The 18,856-nt window shown below is 45.8% G+C and overlaps 1 protein-coding gene across 2 annotated transcripts in view; it reads left to right on the forward strand.

The window, feature by feature from the left end:
* Positions 1–5,526: 5,526 nt before the first annotated feature.
* The window catches only part of LOC115083681 (oocyte zinc finger protein XlCOF6-like), a 29,002-nt gene continuing 15,672 nt past the window's right edge, over positions 5,527–18,856 (forward strand). Inside the window, exons 1-2 of one of the 2 annotated variants that reach the window (XM_029587642.1) lie at positions 5,527–5,760; positions 11,717–12,193. In XM_029587642.1, the coding sequence (XP_029443502.1) occupies positions 11,732–12,193 (462 nt within the window). In that variant the 5' untranslated portion in view covers positions 5,527–5,760; positions 11,717–11,731. The remainder of the gene's footprint in view (positions 5,761–11,716; positions 12,194–18,856) is intronic. The other variant, XM_029587641.1, reaches the window with a different exon arrangement.

Here is an 18,856-nt window from a genome sequence, read left to right on the forward strand (position 1 = left end):
TACTCATAACTCTGTCTCTTTCCTCTACAGCACAGCCAAGCAGAGGATTCGCTATTCCAGCATCCTGTGGGATGCTCGCCCAGCTGGGCTCAACATCTACTACTCACTACTGCCACCTCTGTTGGTTTCCAAAACTGTTTAAATAAAGATTCAAATCTGTGTTTGTGTGTTCAGAGTCTAGCCTGACACTGTGGTCCCTCACGGGACTGCCCCCATGGGCGTGGTTAGCTGCCACAGTATCCAAGGATCCACCCAAACATCAATAACCATATCACAGCAACCCTGCATCACCAACTCTTGACAGTGAGTCCCAATCCTGGAGGCTTGCATCTGTCGTGAGCACCAGCCATTCTGGCAAGGACACTTATCTTCTCAGATGTTCCTCATGCAACCACCACTGCAGTTGGACATTGACTTCCAATCGGTCAGTGAAGCCTCACCAAGTATTCTTGAGACTGCGGACTCCACCGAGAAAGCAGGGGTGCATGATGAAGGGGGTGCACATGTACCCTCGCCAGGGAACCCTCCTCCAGAGGGGCCGCCATCAACCAGAGCACTTGAAGGTTAGCCCACATTGTCAGTTGGACAGAGCTTCTCATCTTCCGCACCTGCGCCATTAATTTCTGGACACATACTTCCAGCAAGAATACTCTACCTTGCTTCACGCATCCACCACTGTGCAAGGAAATGTATCCCCAAGACTCTATCCCCTTAACTCTCACCCCACTCTCATTCTGGAGTCTCTTTTAATCTGAAAGTCTCTCCTCCTGTGCATTGATACCTTGGAAGTATTTAAATGCTTCTATTATATCTCTACTATCTCGCCTTTCCTCTAGGGTACACATGTTTATAATCTCCATATGTTGGAGAAGAAAGAACATTAATCATTTTAGTACCCACCCTCTGGACTGAATCCAACCAGTTTTTATTATTTTAGAGATGCAGTCTCCAGAAATCTACACAGTATTCCAGATAAGATCTCAACAAGGTCATATTTAGGAGCAATATCACCACTTTCCTCTTTGTTCTACCAGACCAATAACGCTGCGATTTTAAAGTATTATCCACTATGATGCCTAGATCTTTTTCCTGGGTGGTAGCTCCTAATATGGAACCTAACATCGTGTAACTACAGCAAGGGTTATTTTTCCCTATATGCAACACCTTGCACTTGTCCACATTAAATTTCATCTGCCATTTGGATGCCCAATCTTCCAGTCTTGCAAAGTCCTCCTGTAATGTATCACAGTCTGCTTGTGATCTAACTACGCTGAATAATTTTGTATCATCCGCAAATTTGATTACCTCATGTGTTGTATTTCTTTCCAGATCATTTATAAATATACAAGCCGTTAAGCCCGTTAAAACGGGCTACATCCCTCTGTCTCTCACCTCCCCCTCATTCTCTCTCCCCTCACTCTTCACCACCCCCCTCTCCCACCCACTCCTCTCCACCCTCCCTCTCCTCTCACTCAGTCCCTCCCTCCCTCTCTCCCCCCTCTCCCTCCTCTCCCTCACTCCCTCCCACTCAGTCCCCCCTCTCCCTCCCTCCCACTCACTCAGTCCCCCCCTCTCCCTCCCACTCACTCAGTCCCCCTCTCCCTCCCTCCCTCTCCCTCCCTCTCACTCAGTCCCCCTCTCCCTCCCTCCCACTCAGTCCCTCCCTTCACCCGCCTCCATTTCCTTCCGACGCCGTACTCGCGACTCCTCGCAGCCCACACCCACCTCCATTTCCTCCCGGCGCCGTAAGCGCGACTTCCCGCAACCCTCACCCGGCTCCATTAACTCCTCCCGCTCCTGCCGGCAGATCTCGGGGGGGGGGTGTCACTCCCACGCGCGCGGCAGTGACCCCCCCCCCCCCCGAGATCTGCCGGCAGATCTGGGGAGGAGAAGTAGCGGCACCGCGTGCGCGCGGCGCCGCTGCTTCTCCTCCCGCTCCTGCGGCCCCACCGCCATTTTTTTTTTCTGACCGACGTCCTTGCCCGCACATGCGCAGTAGAGCTGCGCTCTACTGCGCATTTGCGGGCCGTCGGTCACAGGCCATTTATAAGGTAGATTGAAAAGCACGGGTCCAAGTACAGATCCCTGAGGCACTCCACTGTCCACTCCCTTCCACTGAGAAAATTGTCCATTTAATCCTACTGTTTCCTGTCTTTTAGCCAGTTTGTAATTCACGAAAAGACATCGCCACCTCTCCCATGACTTTTTACTTTTCCTAGAAGCCTCTCATGAGGAACTTTGTCAAACGCCTTCTGAAAATCCAAGTACACTACATCTACCGGTTCACCTTTATCCACATGTTTATTAACTCCTTTAAAAAAGTGAAGCAGATTTGAGAGGCAAGATTTACCTTGGGTAAAGCCATGCTGACTTTGTTCCATTAAACCATGTCTTTCTATATGTTCTGTGATTTTGATATTTAGAACTTTCCACTATTTTTCCTGGCACTGAAGTCAGGCTCACTGGTCTATAGTTACCCGGATCGCCCCTGGAGCCCTTTTTAAATATTGGGGTTACATTAGCCATCCTCCAGTTTGCATGTACAATGGATGATTTCAATGATAGGTTACAAATTTTTACGTGAACTAAATAACTGCCTACTTCTTTCCACACTCTACCTGCCAAGTCTTAGAATAAAGAAAGTGCCCTAAAGACCTTCAATAATATTTAAAAAATGTGGATTTTTTTTTTTAGACTTACGTAACTTTAGCAAAGCCAACTTAAATGAGTTTATTTTACTTTCATTAAAAATTATCACATGCAGCCTACTGTAGCATATACATAATCTCCATATAAGAACATAAGAAAATGCCATATTGAGTCAGACCAAGGGTCCATCAAGCCCAGCATCCTGTTTCCAACAGTGGCCAATCCACTTTATGTATGGTGATGGGCATGAGATGGACAACACTTTTCTTTGGTAGTTGGCCCACGTAAACCTACCGCCTAAGAAGAACTGGAGGGAGATTTGGGCAGAGCACTCGGGTGGCTTGAGTACTACCAACCAGGGTTGCCAGGTTTTCACGAAAGAACAGTCGCTATTTTCCAAAAAAAAAAAAAACAAGGCCAAAACACCTGAGATTAAAACTGCTTTTATTAGAAGGTATTATACACAGAAAACACTTAAAAATGCTTTTGTGATCGTAATGGAGGAAACACAGTGGCACTGACTTCGGTACCAGGAAAAATAGTGGAAAGTGTTCTAAACATCAAAATCACAGAACATATAGAAAGACATGGTTTAATGGAACAAAATCAGCATGGCTTTACCCAAGGCAAGTCATGCCTCACAAATCTGCTTCACTTTTTTGAAGGAGTTAATAAACATGTGGATAAAGGTGAACCGGTAGATGTAGTATACTTGGATTTTCAGAAGGTGTTTGACAAAGTTCCTCATGAGAGGCTTCTAGGAAAAGTAAAAAGTCATGGGATAGGTGGCGATGTCCTTTCGTGGATTGCAAACTGGCTAAAAGACAGGAAACAGAGAGTAGGATTAAATGGACAATTTTCTCAGTGGAAGGGAATGGACAGTGGAGTGCCTCAGAGATCTGTATTGGGACCCTTACGTTTCAATATATTTATAAATGATCTGGAAAGAAATACGACGAGTGAGATAATCAAATTTGCAGATGACACAAAATTGTTCAGAGTAGTTAAATCACAAGCAGATTGTGATAAATTGCAGGAAGACCTTGTGAGACTGGAAAATTGGGCATCCAAATGGCAGATGAAATTTAATGTGGATAAGGGCAAGGTGATGCATATAGGAAAAAATAACCCATGCTATAATTACACAATGTTGGGGTCCATATTAGGTGCTACAACCCAAGAAAGAGATCTAGGTGTCATAGTGGATAACACATTGAAATCGTCGGTTCAGTGTGCTGCGGCAGTCAAAAAAGCAAACAGAATGTTGGGAATTATTAGAAAAGGAATGGTGAATAAAACGGAAAATGTCATAATGCCTCTGTATCGCTCCATGGTGAGACTGCACCCTGAATACTGTGCACAATTCTGGTTGCCGCATCTCAAAAAAGATATAATTGCGATGGAGAAGGTACAGAGAAGGGCAACCAAAACGATAAGGGGAATGGAACAGCTCCCCTATGAGGAAAGACTAAAGAGATTAGGACTTTTCAGCTTGGAGAAGAAACGGCTGAGGGGGGATATGATAGAGATGTTTAAAATTATGAGAGGTCTAGAACGGGTAGATGTGAATCGGTTATTTACTCTTTCGGATAGTAGAAAGACTAGGGGGCATTCCATGAAGTTAGCATGGGGCACATTTAAAACTAATCGGAGAAAGTTCTTTTTTACTCAACGCACAATTAAACTCTGGAATTTGTTGCCAGAAGATGTGGTTAGTGCAGTTAGTATAGCTGTGTTTAAAACAGGATTGGATAAGTTCTTGGAGGGGAAGTCCATTACCTGCTATTAAGTTCACTTAGAGAATAGCCACTGACATTAGCAATGGTAACATGGAATAGACTTAGTTTTTGGTACTTGCCAGGTTCTTATGGCCTGGATTGGCCACTGTTGGAAATGGGATGCTGGGCTTGATGGACCCTTAATGTGACCCAGTATGGCATGTTCTTATGGTCTTATTTAACCCCCTAAAGTGTCAGCAGATTGTTATGGATTGCTTGACATTACACAGATTGCTGCAGAAGGAATGTGCTAGAAGTAAAATCTTCAAACTCACACTTCCCTCTTCTGTAATGGCTTCTATCCCGCCACCCTCCCATGCAGGCCAGTTGTATGGCTGAGGGGTGCACCCCCCACTCCTCTCTCAGCCACTGAGCTCTGCAGCTCCTTCAAAGGGGAAAATAAAAACAGCCCCTCAAACTGATCCCCACCACTCCCCCCCCCTCACACTTTCCCCACCACTCACACCTCCCCCCTCTTTCCCCACCACTCACACCCCTCCCTCCCCCTCTAATCTATATTTTACCGCTTAAACTACTTAGTCTTTACTCTGTTATTTATATACTAGTTCAAAATTATTATTAACTTGTTATATGTACTACGTTTCTCTTTTCATAGTTGTCTTATATTAGTTTATAATTATTACTACCATGTTCTATGTACAACGCTCTGACGTTTTGTTTTGTTTTACTGTAAACCGAGGCGATATCCTTGGATGAACGCCGGTATATAAAAACCATTAAATAAATAAATTCTCCTCTCCCCCAGCACATGTCTGGCTCCCACACCCTTATTCTCTCCTTCCTCCCCCCCTCCAGCTCCCTCTGCTTTGTGATGTTGCCAGTCGCGAGCTTCGAGCCTGCCCTGCTGCATAAAATCTCCCTCGCGCGCCAGACCTCGCTGCCTGTCTGCCCACGTGCTCCGCAGCAGCAGCCAATCACAGAGACAGCTGGGCACAAGTCCCGCCCACCAAGCCCCACAGCTGACAGGGAAAAAAATGCCTAACAAGCAAGCCATGAATTGAAAAGAAAAAAAAAGCGAAACGCTAGGAACAAAAGCCCAAGCGCGCGCGGGAAATAAGCCAGGTTGGCAACGTACCGATCGTCTTTCTTGGGGCAGCCCAGCCTGCAGTCGCAGGTTGATGACGCATTGGCAGCAATAGCCAATCAGAGATGGCAGGAGGAGCAGGTCAATAGAAGGGGGCGGTGGCTGCGGAAGAGGAAGACCCATGTGGTCAGGCAGAGGGAGAGCTCTTCCACCTCCCGTGCTCCTAACCCAGCAATTTACTTTTCTTAACCAGGAATAAGCGATTGCAGGGAAGCTCAGCCCCGGAGGGTAAGCGGTGCCTTTCCAGCCTGTTCTCTTCCCGGTGTCCCTGTGACATTTTCTAGCAGAAGCAGCTGCGCTGAGGGGGAGGAGCTCCAGGCAGGGGGCTCTGCACAGGGAGCAGGGGAGGGAAAGCAAAGCGGGCTCAGGTCTCTGATTCGGAATCTCAGCAGCCTCCCTGCCCTGCATTCAGCCCTCCTCATGAGCTGCTCTGATTGCTGCCTTTGGTTTTCCATAAATTTGGATTTCAAAAACTTGAGCATTAAAATGTTAGGATTTAGAAGTCAACGTTTTACTAAGAAAAATCTCCACAAATCCATGTGGCTCTAGTAGGAGCTGTATGAGGGAGTGACCCCCCCCTGTTCTAATAAAGAAACTACGAGGGGGTGTTAGGCTTCGAAAGACTTTTCTTACAGCTCACAATTTTACTTCATACATAAACTTGAGGGTGCCAATTGCTCAGTCTTATAAAGTGTGGTCCAGTTTTCTTGCCAGTTGTGATGTCAGGAGGGGTGGAAATGGAAAATGGCCCAGGGTGCCAGACCTGGGGATGCTGATGTGTCTCTGGGTGCCAGTGCTGCATGTCATTAGAGTAGTGGCATGCGTGCATTTCTGTCCTTAAACAGCTATTGGCTTAGCTGGCTAGTCATATCATCCAAGGATGTTATGGGAAGTTTTATGATGGAAAGGTTGGGCACTTAACCTATTGAATGACTAATGTACAGATTGTGTACCCTTGTGTTTAAAGACCGGTTGGAGAATAGGATGGCGGGCAATGTGTGCCTATAATTGTGCAGCACACATTCACCCTGGCACTTTATACACACCTTGAAACAAATTCAAACACTCTGGAATATTATAAAGTATTTTATTGATATTGCTGATTTGTATAGGTAAATATGTATTTTATTATATGTTCAATTCCCCATATCATATGATATGTAAAACAGTGCTTTCCTAACTATTCACAATTCTTTCTTACCACTCCCGAAGTGAAGTGTCTTGTAACATGGTCAGGAATCCATGATGCCTCTGCATGTGTCTCTTGTAGGTCTGAAGTTCCCCTCTGGTCTTGTCTGTCTTGTTCTGGACACATCTGTTTTGAGCTGATTGGGATGCCCATATGTCCTGGTCATGTGCATCAGGTTGATGCATTGGGACTGGTTGGATGCCGAAATTCTGATTTCAGACTCATTTCTTTCATGGAGGGTTTCTCACGCAGCCAGGAGGAGATTGCATATCTTTCTCAGTTTATTGGTTGGATCTGTTTGTTGATTTTATTCACCCCTTAAAATGGCAAGGCGTCTAGGTTATTTAGATCACGATGGTCCTCCCAGCATCACGTGCTTTCTACCCCTTCTATGTGGTAAAATGGTGGTGAAGGACTTTGGCTACAAGGCCTTTCCTGATTGGATGCTCCTCATATATAATGCTTCTCTTTAAAATGCAGTTCTACAGCTCTCATTAGCTGATCAATTCTTGACAATTACTACAACTCCTGGCTCTTTCCCAAACACGTTCTAAGTCTGCTAAGTTGCACAGAGCGTTCAAGGTCCACTCTCTGCAGCTGAAATTGGTTTTCCAGAGGAAGGCCCCAAATGCTGGAAAAGTCTCTAGGCCTTTCTTATGAGAGACTTATATTAGTATTTTCTTGTGGTTTGGTTAATGTGTATATTTAAATGGCCATCACTCTTTAGAATATCAATTTTATCCATATGAGAAGTTCATTGTACATGGTGGCCCATGGAAAAGTAGCTTGCCTCCAATGCACTGGTATTGGAGATGGGCTACTTTTCCATGGGCCACCCCCCTCCCCCCCCCCCGGCCAATGATAGGCAAGCAAGGTGGTCAGGACGGTTTCTCAACACCCAAGCTGGTTTGTCCTGATAGCGCCAGACTGGCCAAGTCGACCCTGGTATGCAGATCTGATAAGACTGAAGAAGGCAAAGCCGATCTCATTCAAAGGGATAGCAGCATTCCTCAAGCAGGCGCCAACAGTAATGGCAAATTCAGAAAAAAATCTCTCTATTGAAAGGAGAAGGTTTAACAGAAGAGGGTCCTCAGCCCATGTAATCACATCCCTACTAAAGGCCAGGAAGAATTCCACCTCCTTCACATACAGTCGCATTTGGACAGTTTTCGAAGCCTGGGGTAAAAGGAGAGGGTTGGCCCAGATGAAAGCAGAGATGGCTTCAATCCTGCAGTTTCTACAGAAAGGGCTAGCGCTTAACACATTGAGGGTGCAAGTGGCAGCGATTGCGTGTTTCAGAGACCATGCAGAGGAATCTCGGCGGCTGCTAACACAGACGTGGTACGCTTTCTCAGGGGAGCAAAGCAGGCGAGACCTCCTTGGAAGGTCGCAGTACCGCCATGGGACCTGAACTTGGTACTGAAGACGCAAGTCAGAGCTCCTTCTGAGCCCATCAGGAAGGTTTCCTTGAAAGACCGAACGCTAAAGACGGCGATGTTAGTGGCCCTGTGTTCGGCCAGAAGGATCTCTGAGTTGCAAGCGCTGTCCTGCAGGGGTCTGTACTTGCCCTTCTCAAAGGAAAAAGTGACAATCAGACCAGTACCCACCTTTATACCCAAGGTGGTATTGGAATTTCATCTCAGTCAGCCCATCTCTCTTCCTGGATTTAGGAAAGTGGAATGTGTAGGGAAATGCAGAGATTTGAGGTTCCTAGATGTTCCCAGGTGCCTCTTAAAGTACCTGGAAGTGACCAATGACTTTAGGAAGTCTGACAGACTATTTATCTTGTCCACAGGACCCAGAAAACGGCAGGCAGCGTCCAAAGCCTCAATTGTGAGATGGATTAAGGAGACAATAGCAACAGCCTATATAATGAAGAAAAAACCAGTGCCAGAGGGGCTAAGGGCGCATTCCACGAGAGCACAAGCAGCGTCTTGGGCAGAATACGGAGCAGTTACTCCTAGGGACATTTGCAGGGTGGCCACATGATCGGCTGTCCACACTTTTACAAAACATTATAGATCACACCTTCAAGAAAGGGAGGAGACGAGTTTTGGTATTGGGGGGGTCTTGGAAGCAGCACTAGAGATCCCTCCTGGGGCAAGTATAGCTTAGGTACATCCCATTTGTGCAGACTGGTCTGGCAGGATGAAGAGGAAGGTTCAGTTAAGTCTTACCTGCTAATTGGCTTTCTTCGAGTCCTGACTGACCAGTCTAGGTCCCGCCCATAAGAAAAGAATAAGCAGGCTTGTGAAGATAGGAACAGAGTTTGATAAGTAAGTTAAAACATAATGTGAAGGCAGGCTGTTCTCCACTTACCATTTTCTTTTGTTTTGTGATGTGTCCTGGATCCCTTACTGCAGAAAGTAGGGAACCAGTGTCCTATAATACCAAGGAAAATGCCACTCTGGGGAGGACAAGACAGACAAAGGAGCAGGCCAGGTAATGAGCTGATAAGTCTCCTTAAAATAAATAAATAAATAAAGGGGGATATATGAATACAAGCAACAAGATACGTTTTGGCAAAAGACTACTGACCTCCCCTCTGCTGGGCCAGCCTTTATGGTAGTGACATCAGAGAGGAAGCTTTCGCACTCTGCTCCCATCTGCTGGTGGGAGGGAGAATCCCACAAGTTACTGGTCTGTCAGGACTCAAGAAAAGCCAATTAGCAAGTTAAGACCTAATTGAACCATCAATAAGCGAGTTTTTAAATTGGATTTGCACATGGCCAGAGATGGAGCAAGACAGACAGACTTGGGAAGTCTCTTCCAGGCATACGGCACACAATACTCAGGATGAGATCACACCTTGGAGTGATACAAAGGCATTATGATATTCTCTGTTTTATTCTCCATTCCTTTCCTAATAATCCCTAGCATGCTATTTGCTTTCTTGGCTGCTGCTGCTCACTGAGAAGATGTCAATATATGATCAATGATGCCTAGATCCTGTTCCTGAATGGTGACCCCTAATGTGGAACCTTGCATTGTGTAGCCATAATTTGGGTTACTCTTCCCTGAGTGCATCATTTTGCAATTGCCCACATTAAATTTCATGTGCCATTTAGATGCCCAGACTCCCAGTTTTGTATTGTCTTCTTGCAATGTCTCACAATTCGCCTCTCCTTGCCCGCCCTTCCCCCTTTATCTTCCTACAATTTTACAAAATTGTTCATTTTAGTCCGATATAATCAATCCTATGCTAATTGTCACTAATGTAAATATTCCTTTTTCTGTAAATAAGTTCCTTTTATTTCTTATGTTAACGGTTGTTTTTTATACTCTCACTCATGCTACCTATCTTTCCCTCTCTCCTTCCTGTCTCCCTTACCCCCCCCCCCCCCCTTTTTCTGGCCTGCTCCCATCCCCCGGCCCCCTGTTCATTGTAATTTCCTCCTTTAACTGAGTTACTTGTAAACCGGCGTGATGTGCCTCACGAACGTCGGTATATTAAAAGTTGATAAATAAATAAATAAATAAATAAATAAATAGGCATCATAGTGGATAACACATTGAAATCGTCGGCTCAGTCCAAACAGAATGTTAGGAATTATTAGGAAGGGAATGGTGAATAAATCGGAAAATGTCATAATGCCTCTGTATCGCTCCATGGTGAGACCGCACCTTGAATACTGTGTACAATTCTGGTCACTGCATCTCAAAAAAAGATATAGTTGAGAAGAAGGTACAGAGAAGGACAACCAAAATGATAAAGGGGATGGAACAGCTCCCCTATGAGGAAAGACTAAAGAGGTTAGGGATGTTCAGCTTGGAGAAGAGACGGCTGAGGGGGGATGTGATAGAGGTGTTTAAAATCATGAGAGATCCAGAATGGGTACATGTGAATTGATTATTTACGCTGTCAGATAAGACTACGGGGCATTCAACAATGGTAGCAAGTAGACATTTAAAACAAATCGTAGAAAATATTTTCATTCAATGTGTAATTAAGCTCTGATATTCTTTGCCAGAGGATGTGGTTAGTGCAGTTAGTGTAGCTGGGTTTAAAAAAAGGTTTGGATAAGTTCTTGGAGGAGAAGTCTATAAACTATTAATGAAGTTGCCTTAGAGAATAGCCACTACTTATTTCTGGCATTAGTAGCTTGTGATCTATTTAATGTTCGGGTACTTGTTGTAGTCTGGATTGGCCACTGGTGGAAACAGGATGCTGGGCTTGATGGACCCTTGGTCTGACCCAGTATGACAACTTCTTACGTTCTTTTGTAACAACTTTGAATAATTTTGTGTCATCTGCAAATTTGATCATCTCATGTGTCCCCATTTCCAGGTCATTTATAAATATATTAAAATGCAGTGATCCCAGAACAGATCCCTGGGGCCCTCCACTATTCACTTTTTTTCCATTGGGAAAATTTACCATTTAACCCTACTCTCTGTTTTCTATCTTTTAACCCGTTGGCAATTCACAATAGGACACTGCCCCTATCCCATGTCTTTTTAATTTCTTAAGAAGTCTCTTGTGAGGGACTTCATTAAATGCTTTCTGGAAATCCAGATAACTACATCAACTGGCTCACCTTTATCCATGTTTATTTATGCCCTCAAAAAATGTAGCAGATTGGTGAGGCAAGACTTCTCTTTGCTAAATCCATGCTTTGTTCCTTTAAATTATACTTATTTACATGTTCAGTAATTTTGTTCTTTATGATAGTTTCTACCATTTTGCTGGCACAGACGTCAGACTCACTGGTCTATAGCTTTCCTGGATCTCCCCTTGATCCCTTTTTAAAAATTTGCATTACATTGCCAACCCCCCAGTCTTCAGATACCATAGATGATAATACTATTAGTTTACAAATTTCCAGTAGCTGGACCGCAAATGTATTTATCAGTTCTTTGAGCACCTTAGGATTATACCATCTGGTCCAGGTACAAAGGTGCTGAGTGTTTTCTGCAGGGTTTTGTGTTACTTCCCAGAGTGCCTGGTACAGGAGGGAGTTAAGTCTCCAGATTCTCTCTTTCTCTCATCCTCAGCCCAACCTGTCTCTGATGCCGATTACATCGAATAGAAAGGGAAAATCTCACCTGTCTCTTACGAATGTTCCTGTTGGACCGATGGATGGCTTTGTTGGCTCTGGGACTTCAGGGATGGGATCCAGACCTGCGAGGGTACAGCGGTCCCAGTCTGTAGCTCAGACGCCTCGCCTGGAGCAGGACAGGAAGGATATGAAGACGGCACTGGGAGTTCTGCCTTCTCCAGAGCCAGATCCCTCCTCTGTGCAGCCTCTGGCAGAGCCCCCGGGGTCAGAGGAGGGGGCAGGGCTGGCTCTGGATCCCCTGCAGCCCAGGACTTTGGGTTCTCTGTGGATAGTCCCGGTGCGGCCGGAAGCAACAATGAGCAGCAAGTTGGAAAGGATTCAAGGGGAAATCTCCTCGCTGGAGCTGCGCTCAGGGACCCAGGAGAAGAAAATCTCTGCTCAGGCGAAGCGGCTGCAGGCGCTGGAGAGCAAGGTAGGACTTTTATGCTCAAATTCTCCTGTGTCCGTTCAGGATAAGGTTTCACTTAGGAGGGCAATTAAGAAATTAGAAAATGTTGGCAAAGCAAAAATATTTTAGAATTATCAACTTTCCCAAGTGATAATATTTCACCTGGGGAGATGATTACTAATTATTTTGGGGAGATTTTGCAAATATCCAAGGAATCTCTTCCTCAACCAAATTTTCATTACTTTTTTTTTTTTTAATTATTTATTTGATTGATTTTTATATGCCGACATTCATGTGCACATATATCTATTTTTATTCATGTATAGCAAAAGAAATATAGTACACAACATGGCATATAAAGTAATATTGTCTAAACAATACAAAGAATATCAAAAACAAGAGAGGCCACTGGAGTGAGAATAGACAATAAATATAAGAAATGTAACCACAAAACCACATGAAAGAGTAGAATTTGTAATTTCTCCCTATCCCCCCCCCCCCATCCACACTAGGAATTCACAGGAATCCAGCCATAATCAAGATACAAGAGTCCAGCATGAAATATATGCACAGTCGCTAGCTCCAGCCATTGGCCATCCCGAACCCTTATGAAGGTCCAGACTGCTGCAGGGCTCGCCAATGCCAGTAATTACGCCAAGTGTCCTCCAAGCGGCCCAGATTGTCTTTCTTTAATAGCTGTCAGTCTTCCCAGATAGTGTATCCAATGGAGTCATCGCAGGACTGCTGGCAAGGCAGATCTCCATTCCCGGGCAATGGTTCCCCTGATGGCTTGCAGTGCAGCTTTCAAGAATAAATTTTGGGAACTGGAAGCCTCAGCCACAGAGAAGTTTAGAAGCCCTGATTTTAGGTGTCCAAAGTAATGGGCATATCTAATATGAGCCGGAGACGTTCTTCAACGGTACGCCATAATGGGTGAAGTACGGGACAGGACCACCACATATGCAAATAATCCCCTTCTCTGACCACAGTTATGCCAAGAAAGATCACTGAGAGGGGGCAACATTTTATGCAACTTTTACAGGGGTGAAGTACCATCTGAATAATACCTTATAATTGTGTTCCAATACCAAGGCTGAGGTGGACGCTACGACCAGTAGCGTGGAAACAAGTATCCCATTCTCCAGGTGTGAACTGCAGAGCTAAATCCGTTACCCATGCTTTCATAAACTTAGTTTCAGGGTCCCTATCCGTCGCTTAAATAGCATACGTTTTTAGAAACGACCCTTTTAACCAGACGTGCAGATTCACAAAGCCCCTCAAACAAACAAGGATTTTCCTTTGACAAGATCGTCTTTCACCCTGTTGTTAAATAAAAAAAAGTTGACGTTGAAGATAAGCAAAGTAATCCTTTGTGGTCAGGGAAATAAGTGTGTTGAAGATCCACGAAGGAGAACATTGCATGTCTGTTCCAGACCAGGCCCAGAGTAGTTAACCCTTGTTACGCCCAATTTACAAATGTTTTGCCCACCCCTCCAGCTGGAAACCCCCCCCATAGCGTCTAATCGTAGTAGAAAAAGTATACTGTCGTTTCCTAAGAACGCTCGTCTTCCATTTCCACCCCAGTGACAGAGTGCACGCTGTACATGGAGATATCACCGCAATCCAATTAGTGGGTTTATCAGAATCCCAAAACCTCCTACACAAGCGCTTGTCATCTGCCATTCCCTCTTCAATAGACAAACACTGCTTGCTCTTAAATTTGTCATGAAAGTCAACCACCTCTTTCAGCTGGGCAGCCCCAAAATATTTTAAGAAAATTTGGTACCCCAAGTCCACCATTAAGCTTAGATTGGTAAAGGATAGATCTAGCTGTGTGTGGCAGCCGTCGCTTCCAGATGAAGGAAAAAACTTTACGTTGCAATACTGTAAGAAAATGTAAAGGGACTTGACAGGGCAAAGACTGAAAAAAGGTACCCAGTTTTTGGCAACAGAGACATTTTTATGGCCGCAATTCGTCCCAGCCAAGAAACGGTGAGACGCTCCCATTTAGCAAGATCTTCCTCTTATTTCTTAATAAGAGAGGGGTAATTCAATTGAAATAATTCACCGTACTCTGAACTAATCATTATTCCCAGATACTTCACTGCCTTTTTAGCCCATTGAAATGGAAACGGCCCTTTAAGTCTGTGAAGGAGAGCATCTGGTAGGAAAATCGGTAATAGTTCTGATTTTCCAATATTAATTTTAAAACCCGATACTGATCCATAGGCCACAATATCGTCCACCACCGCCTTGAGAGAAACCTCAGGTTTGGTGAGTGTAAACAATGTCATCAGTATATAGCGAGATCTTATGCTGCACCCCTCCAACATGGACTCCTCCTACTTCCCTGTTCTGTCGAATCTGCTCCGCTAAGGGTTCCACACAGATCGCAGATAGGAGCGGGGATAATGGGCATCCCTGACGAGTGCCCCGTTGTACCAAAAAAATCTGGGGAGTAGCCACCATTTATTTATTTATTTATTTTAATTTTTATATACCGACATCTACCTTATAAATGGCCTGTGACCGACGGCCCGCAAATGCGCAGTAGAGCGCAGCTCTACTGCGCATGTGCGGGCAAGGATGTCGATCAGAAAAAAAAAAATGGCGGTGGGGCCGCAGGAGCGGGAGGAGAAGCAGCGGCGCCGCGCGCAGTGCCGCTGCTTCTCCTCCCCAGATCTGCCGGCAGATCTCGGGGGTGTCACTCCCGCGCTCCCCCCACCGAGATCTGCCGGCAGATCTCGGGGGGGGGGTGTCACTCCCGCGCCCCCCCCACCGAGATCTGCCGGCAGATCTCGGGGGGGGGTGTCACTCCCGCCCCCCCCCACCGAGATCTGCCGGCAGATCTCGGGGGGGGGGTGTCACTCCCGCGCCCCCCCCCCCCGAGATCTGCCGGCAGATCTCGGGGGGGGGTGTCACTCCCGCGCCCCCCCCCCCCCCCCCCCCGAGATCTGCCGGCAGATCTCGGGGGGGGGTGTCACTCCCGCGCCCCCCCCCCCCCCCCCCGAGATCTGCCGGCAGGAGCGGGAGGAGAAAGTAGCGGCACCGCGCGCCGCGCGGTGCCGCTACTTCTCCTCCCCAGATCTGCCGGCAGATCTCGGGGGGGGTCACTGCCGCGCGGGGAGTGACCCCCCCCCCGAGATCTGCCGGCAGGAGCGGGAGGAGTTAATGGAGCCGGGTGAGGGTTGCGGGAAGTCGCGCTTACGGCGCCGGGAGGAAATGGAGGTGGGGGGAGGGAGGGAGAGGGGGACTGAGTGAGTGGGAGGGAGAGGGGGGACTGAGTGGGAGGGAGTGAGGGAGAGGGGGGACTGAGTGAGAGGAGAGGGAGGGTGGAGAGGAGTGGGTGGGGGAGGGGGGTGGTGAAGAGTGAGGGGAGAGAGAATGAGGGGGAGGTGAGAGACAGAGGGATGTAGCCCGTTTTAACGGGCTTTACGGCTTGTTCTTGTATAATATACAAATCATACCGGTTTACATTAAAACAGAAGATGCAGGAAAAATGTTTCCTTTGTCTAATACATTGAACATTAATAACAAGGAAATTAACAAGGGATAACAACTAAGAAAAACATGGAGAAATGTAAATAAAAGAGGAAGAAACATAGAAGTTAAAAAATGAAAAGCTGGCACAATGGGGTGCACAAAGGGGAGTGCCCCTTTGTCGCGCCCCTTCGGCGTGCGACGCCTGGTGGAATGGTGCCGTTTACCGGCTCGACGCTAGGCGGGATGATGTCAGGGGGGGGGGCGGGTCTCATGCTCACTGTTTTCCTCTCATCGTTCTCTTCAAATTCCAAAGCGGATTTTTTCTTTTTTTTTTTTTGTCTTTTCCCTTCAGTGATTGATTTTAAAAGTGCCCGGTGCTGGTGGGCTGCCCCCTCCGCATAGGTGCCTGGTGGAATGGCGCCGTTTACTGGCTCAACGCTAGGCGGGATGATGTCAGAGGGGGGCGGGTCTCATGCTCACTGTTTTCCTCTCATCGTTCTCTTTTCAAATTCTAAAGCGGATTTTTTACTTTGATACATGCTAATGGGTCTGTGTACAAAGCTCGTACCCAGCTGAGAAAACTATTACCGATTCCCATTTTAGACATTACTTTAAAAAGGATTGGCCAACACACGCGATCAAACGCCTTCTCAGCATCCACTCCAAAAAGAACAGACTGGCGTTTCATCCTCTTAGTGATATGAATGAGGCTAATAATTTTCCTAACGTTATCTCCCGTCGTTCGTCCTGGTATAAACCCTCCCTGATCAGCATGAATCAGCAGATGAATAACTTAAATTTAAACGCTTCGCCAGGACCCTGGCTAACAATTTAAGGTCCACATTATGGAGAGAAATTGGCCTATAGGAACCTCATAAAGAAGGGTCTTTCCCTGGCTTAGGAATAATAGTGATTCCTGCTTTATTAGAGAAGGGAAGCACCTGACCTGCGTTTCTAAGATGATTAAACATTGCAGTCAGCGGGGTTACCAATAGATCTTTAAACTTTTTATAAAAAAAAGGGAGGTAAACCCATCTGAACCAGGCGCTTTCCCAGGCTTTAATTCCGTAATGGCTTCAAGGACTTCAGCAGAGGTGATAGGATCACCCAAGCACATTGCTACGTTATCATCAAGCCGGGGGAGTTGCACATTAGCAAGATAACGATCAATATCCTGATCTGCAATAGAACCATCTTTAGAATATAAATCGGTATAAAATTGATTAAAATGATCCCTTATGAGCTCCTCCTCCTGTCGTAAGTGGCCTGCAGCATCTTGAATCTGCACTATTTGAGATTGGAGAATTTTAGTCTTCAAGGCATGGGCTAGCAACTTACTCGCCTTCTTACCAAATTCGTAGTGGGTTTGTTTTACAGTATCTAATTGTGAAGCGATATTTTCCAATTCTAAGGATTGTATCTTATAGCGGGTCTCCTTAAGCCGCTATAGTAATTGGGAGGAAGGATTCTGTTTGTGTTCCCATTCTAGAGAGGATAATTGGGAATCCAGCTCACATCTCAATTGCAATTTTAGCTTTTTCTGATAAGTGGCGATAGAGAGAAATTTCCCCCGTAAAACTGCTTTAAGGCAATCACCGGCTTCATTTCTGAGGAATCGTTTAAACTAAGTATTCCGTAATGGAATCTCGTCTATTTCCCACTGTAGTGACACCTTTAATTATAATATCATTTAGCCTCCAAAACCTCAGCCCACAGTTACCCTTAGACATTCTCATGGTCCGCCAAATGGGGGGCATGGTCCGACCATGAGATGTTTCCAATCCCAGAGGGAGGTAGTTTCCAGGAATAACGATCGGTCAATAAGAAAAAGATCATTTCTGGAATAGGTATCATGAGGTGCAGAGTAAAAGGTATAATCACGGGCCGCTATGTGTTTTTCCCGCCAAACATCAATTACACCAATTTATGGATAGATGGAATTTAAGGCCCTCCTAGCTATCGGTGAATAATGGCCCTTACCCCTGGAACAGTCTACCAGGGGATTACTAATGCTATTAAGGTCGCCCCCAAGGATAATCTGCCCGCTGTCTGAGGTTAGCAGGATTTTAACTATATCATTGAAGAACTCTTTGAAGGCCACTTGGACACTAAACATTTATCAGTCAAATTTTCTTTTCTAATGAAAATTAAATGTATAAAGATCTTCTGTCTTTTTGTTGCTGATGCACAAATTTAAAGAAACAAGATGAACCCAAAACCTAATTTTGTAAACTTGGTCATTTTTTAGTCTTGAGTGCTCAGCCAGGTCACTTCTTTCTTGTCCCCTAGGCCTCCACCACACTCTCTGTTCTTTTTCTGAAATCACAGTGATGGAGGCTGCCCATCTTCTCTCCTCCTCCAAACTCACCACTTGTTTCTCAGACCCCATTCCCACCCAGCAACTCTGCTCTATTTGCCCTTCAGTCATCCCTTCCATCTCACATCCTCAATCTCTCGTTTTCTACTGCTTCTGTTCCTGCTGCCTTCAGACATGCTGTGATCATTCCCTTCAAAATAACCCTCAATGGTCCTTACCTGCTCTGCCATCTATTGCCCCATCTCCCTCCTTCCTCCTCTTTCCAAACTACTTGAACTTGCTGTTCACCGCCTCTACCTTGATTCTTTCATCTCAAGCCATTCCCAATCCACTCCAGTCTGGTTTTTGTCCTTTACATTCCCCAGAAACAGCTCCTGCCAAAGTCTCCAAGGACCTGTTCATGGCTAAACCCAAAGGCCTTCCCTCAGTCCTTATCCTCCTTGATCTGACACTGTTGATCGCAATCTCCTCCTTGATGCTCTGTCCTCACTGGGATTTCAGTTCTCCCTCCTGTCTTGGTTCTCTTCTTACCTCTCTCATTGCACGTTTAATGTCTTCTGGTGGATCCTCCTCGGCTGCCATCCCTCTATCACTTGGTTACCTCGGGGCTCTGTCCTAGGCCCGCTTCTCTTCTCTCTCTATACTAATTCCCTTGGTGCTCTGATCTCGTAGAAATATGATGGCAGAAAAGGACCGATAGGACTCTCTAGTCTGCCCATCCACCCAAATAACTTAGCGTTACAATTCCCATCACTCCCTCAGAGATCCCATGTGCTTATTCCATGATTTCTTGAATTAAGATCATGTATTTCCCTCCATCACTTCCACTGGGAGGCTGTTCCATGCATCCACCACCCTCTCTGTAAAGAAATATTTCCTAAGTTTAC

Source organism: Rhinatrema bivittatum, chromosome 2 (assembly GCF_901001135.1).
Source record: "Rhinatrema bivittatum chromosome 2, aRhiBiv1.1, whole genome shotgun sequence".
In the NCBI taxonomy this organism is placed as follows: domain Eukaryota; kingdom Metazoa; phylum Chordata; class Amphibia; order Gymnophiona; family Rhinatrematidae; genus Rhinatrema; species Rhinatrema bivittatum.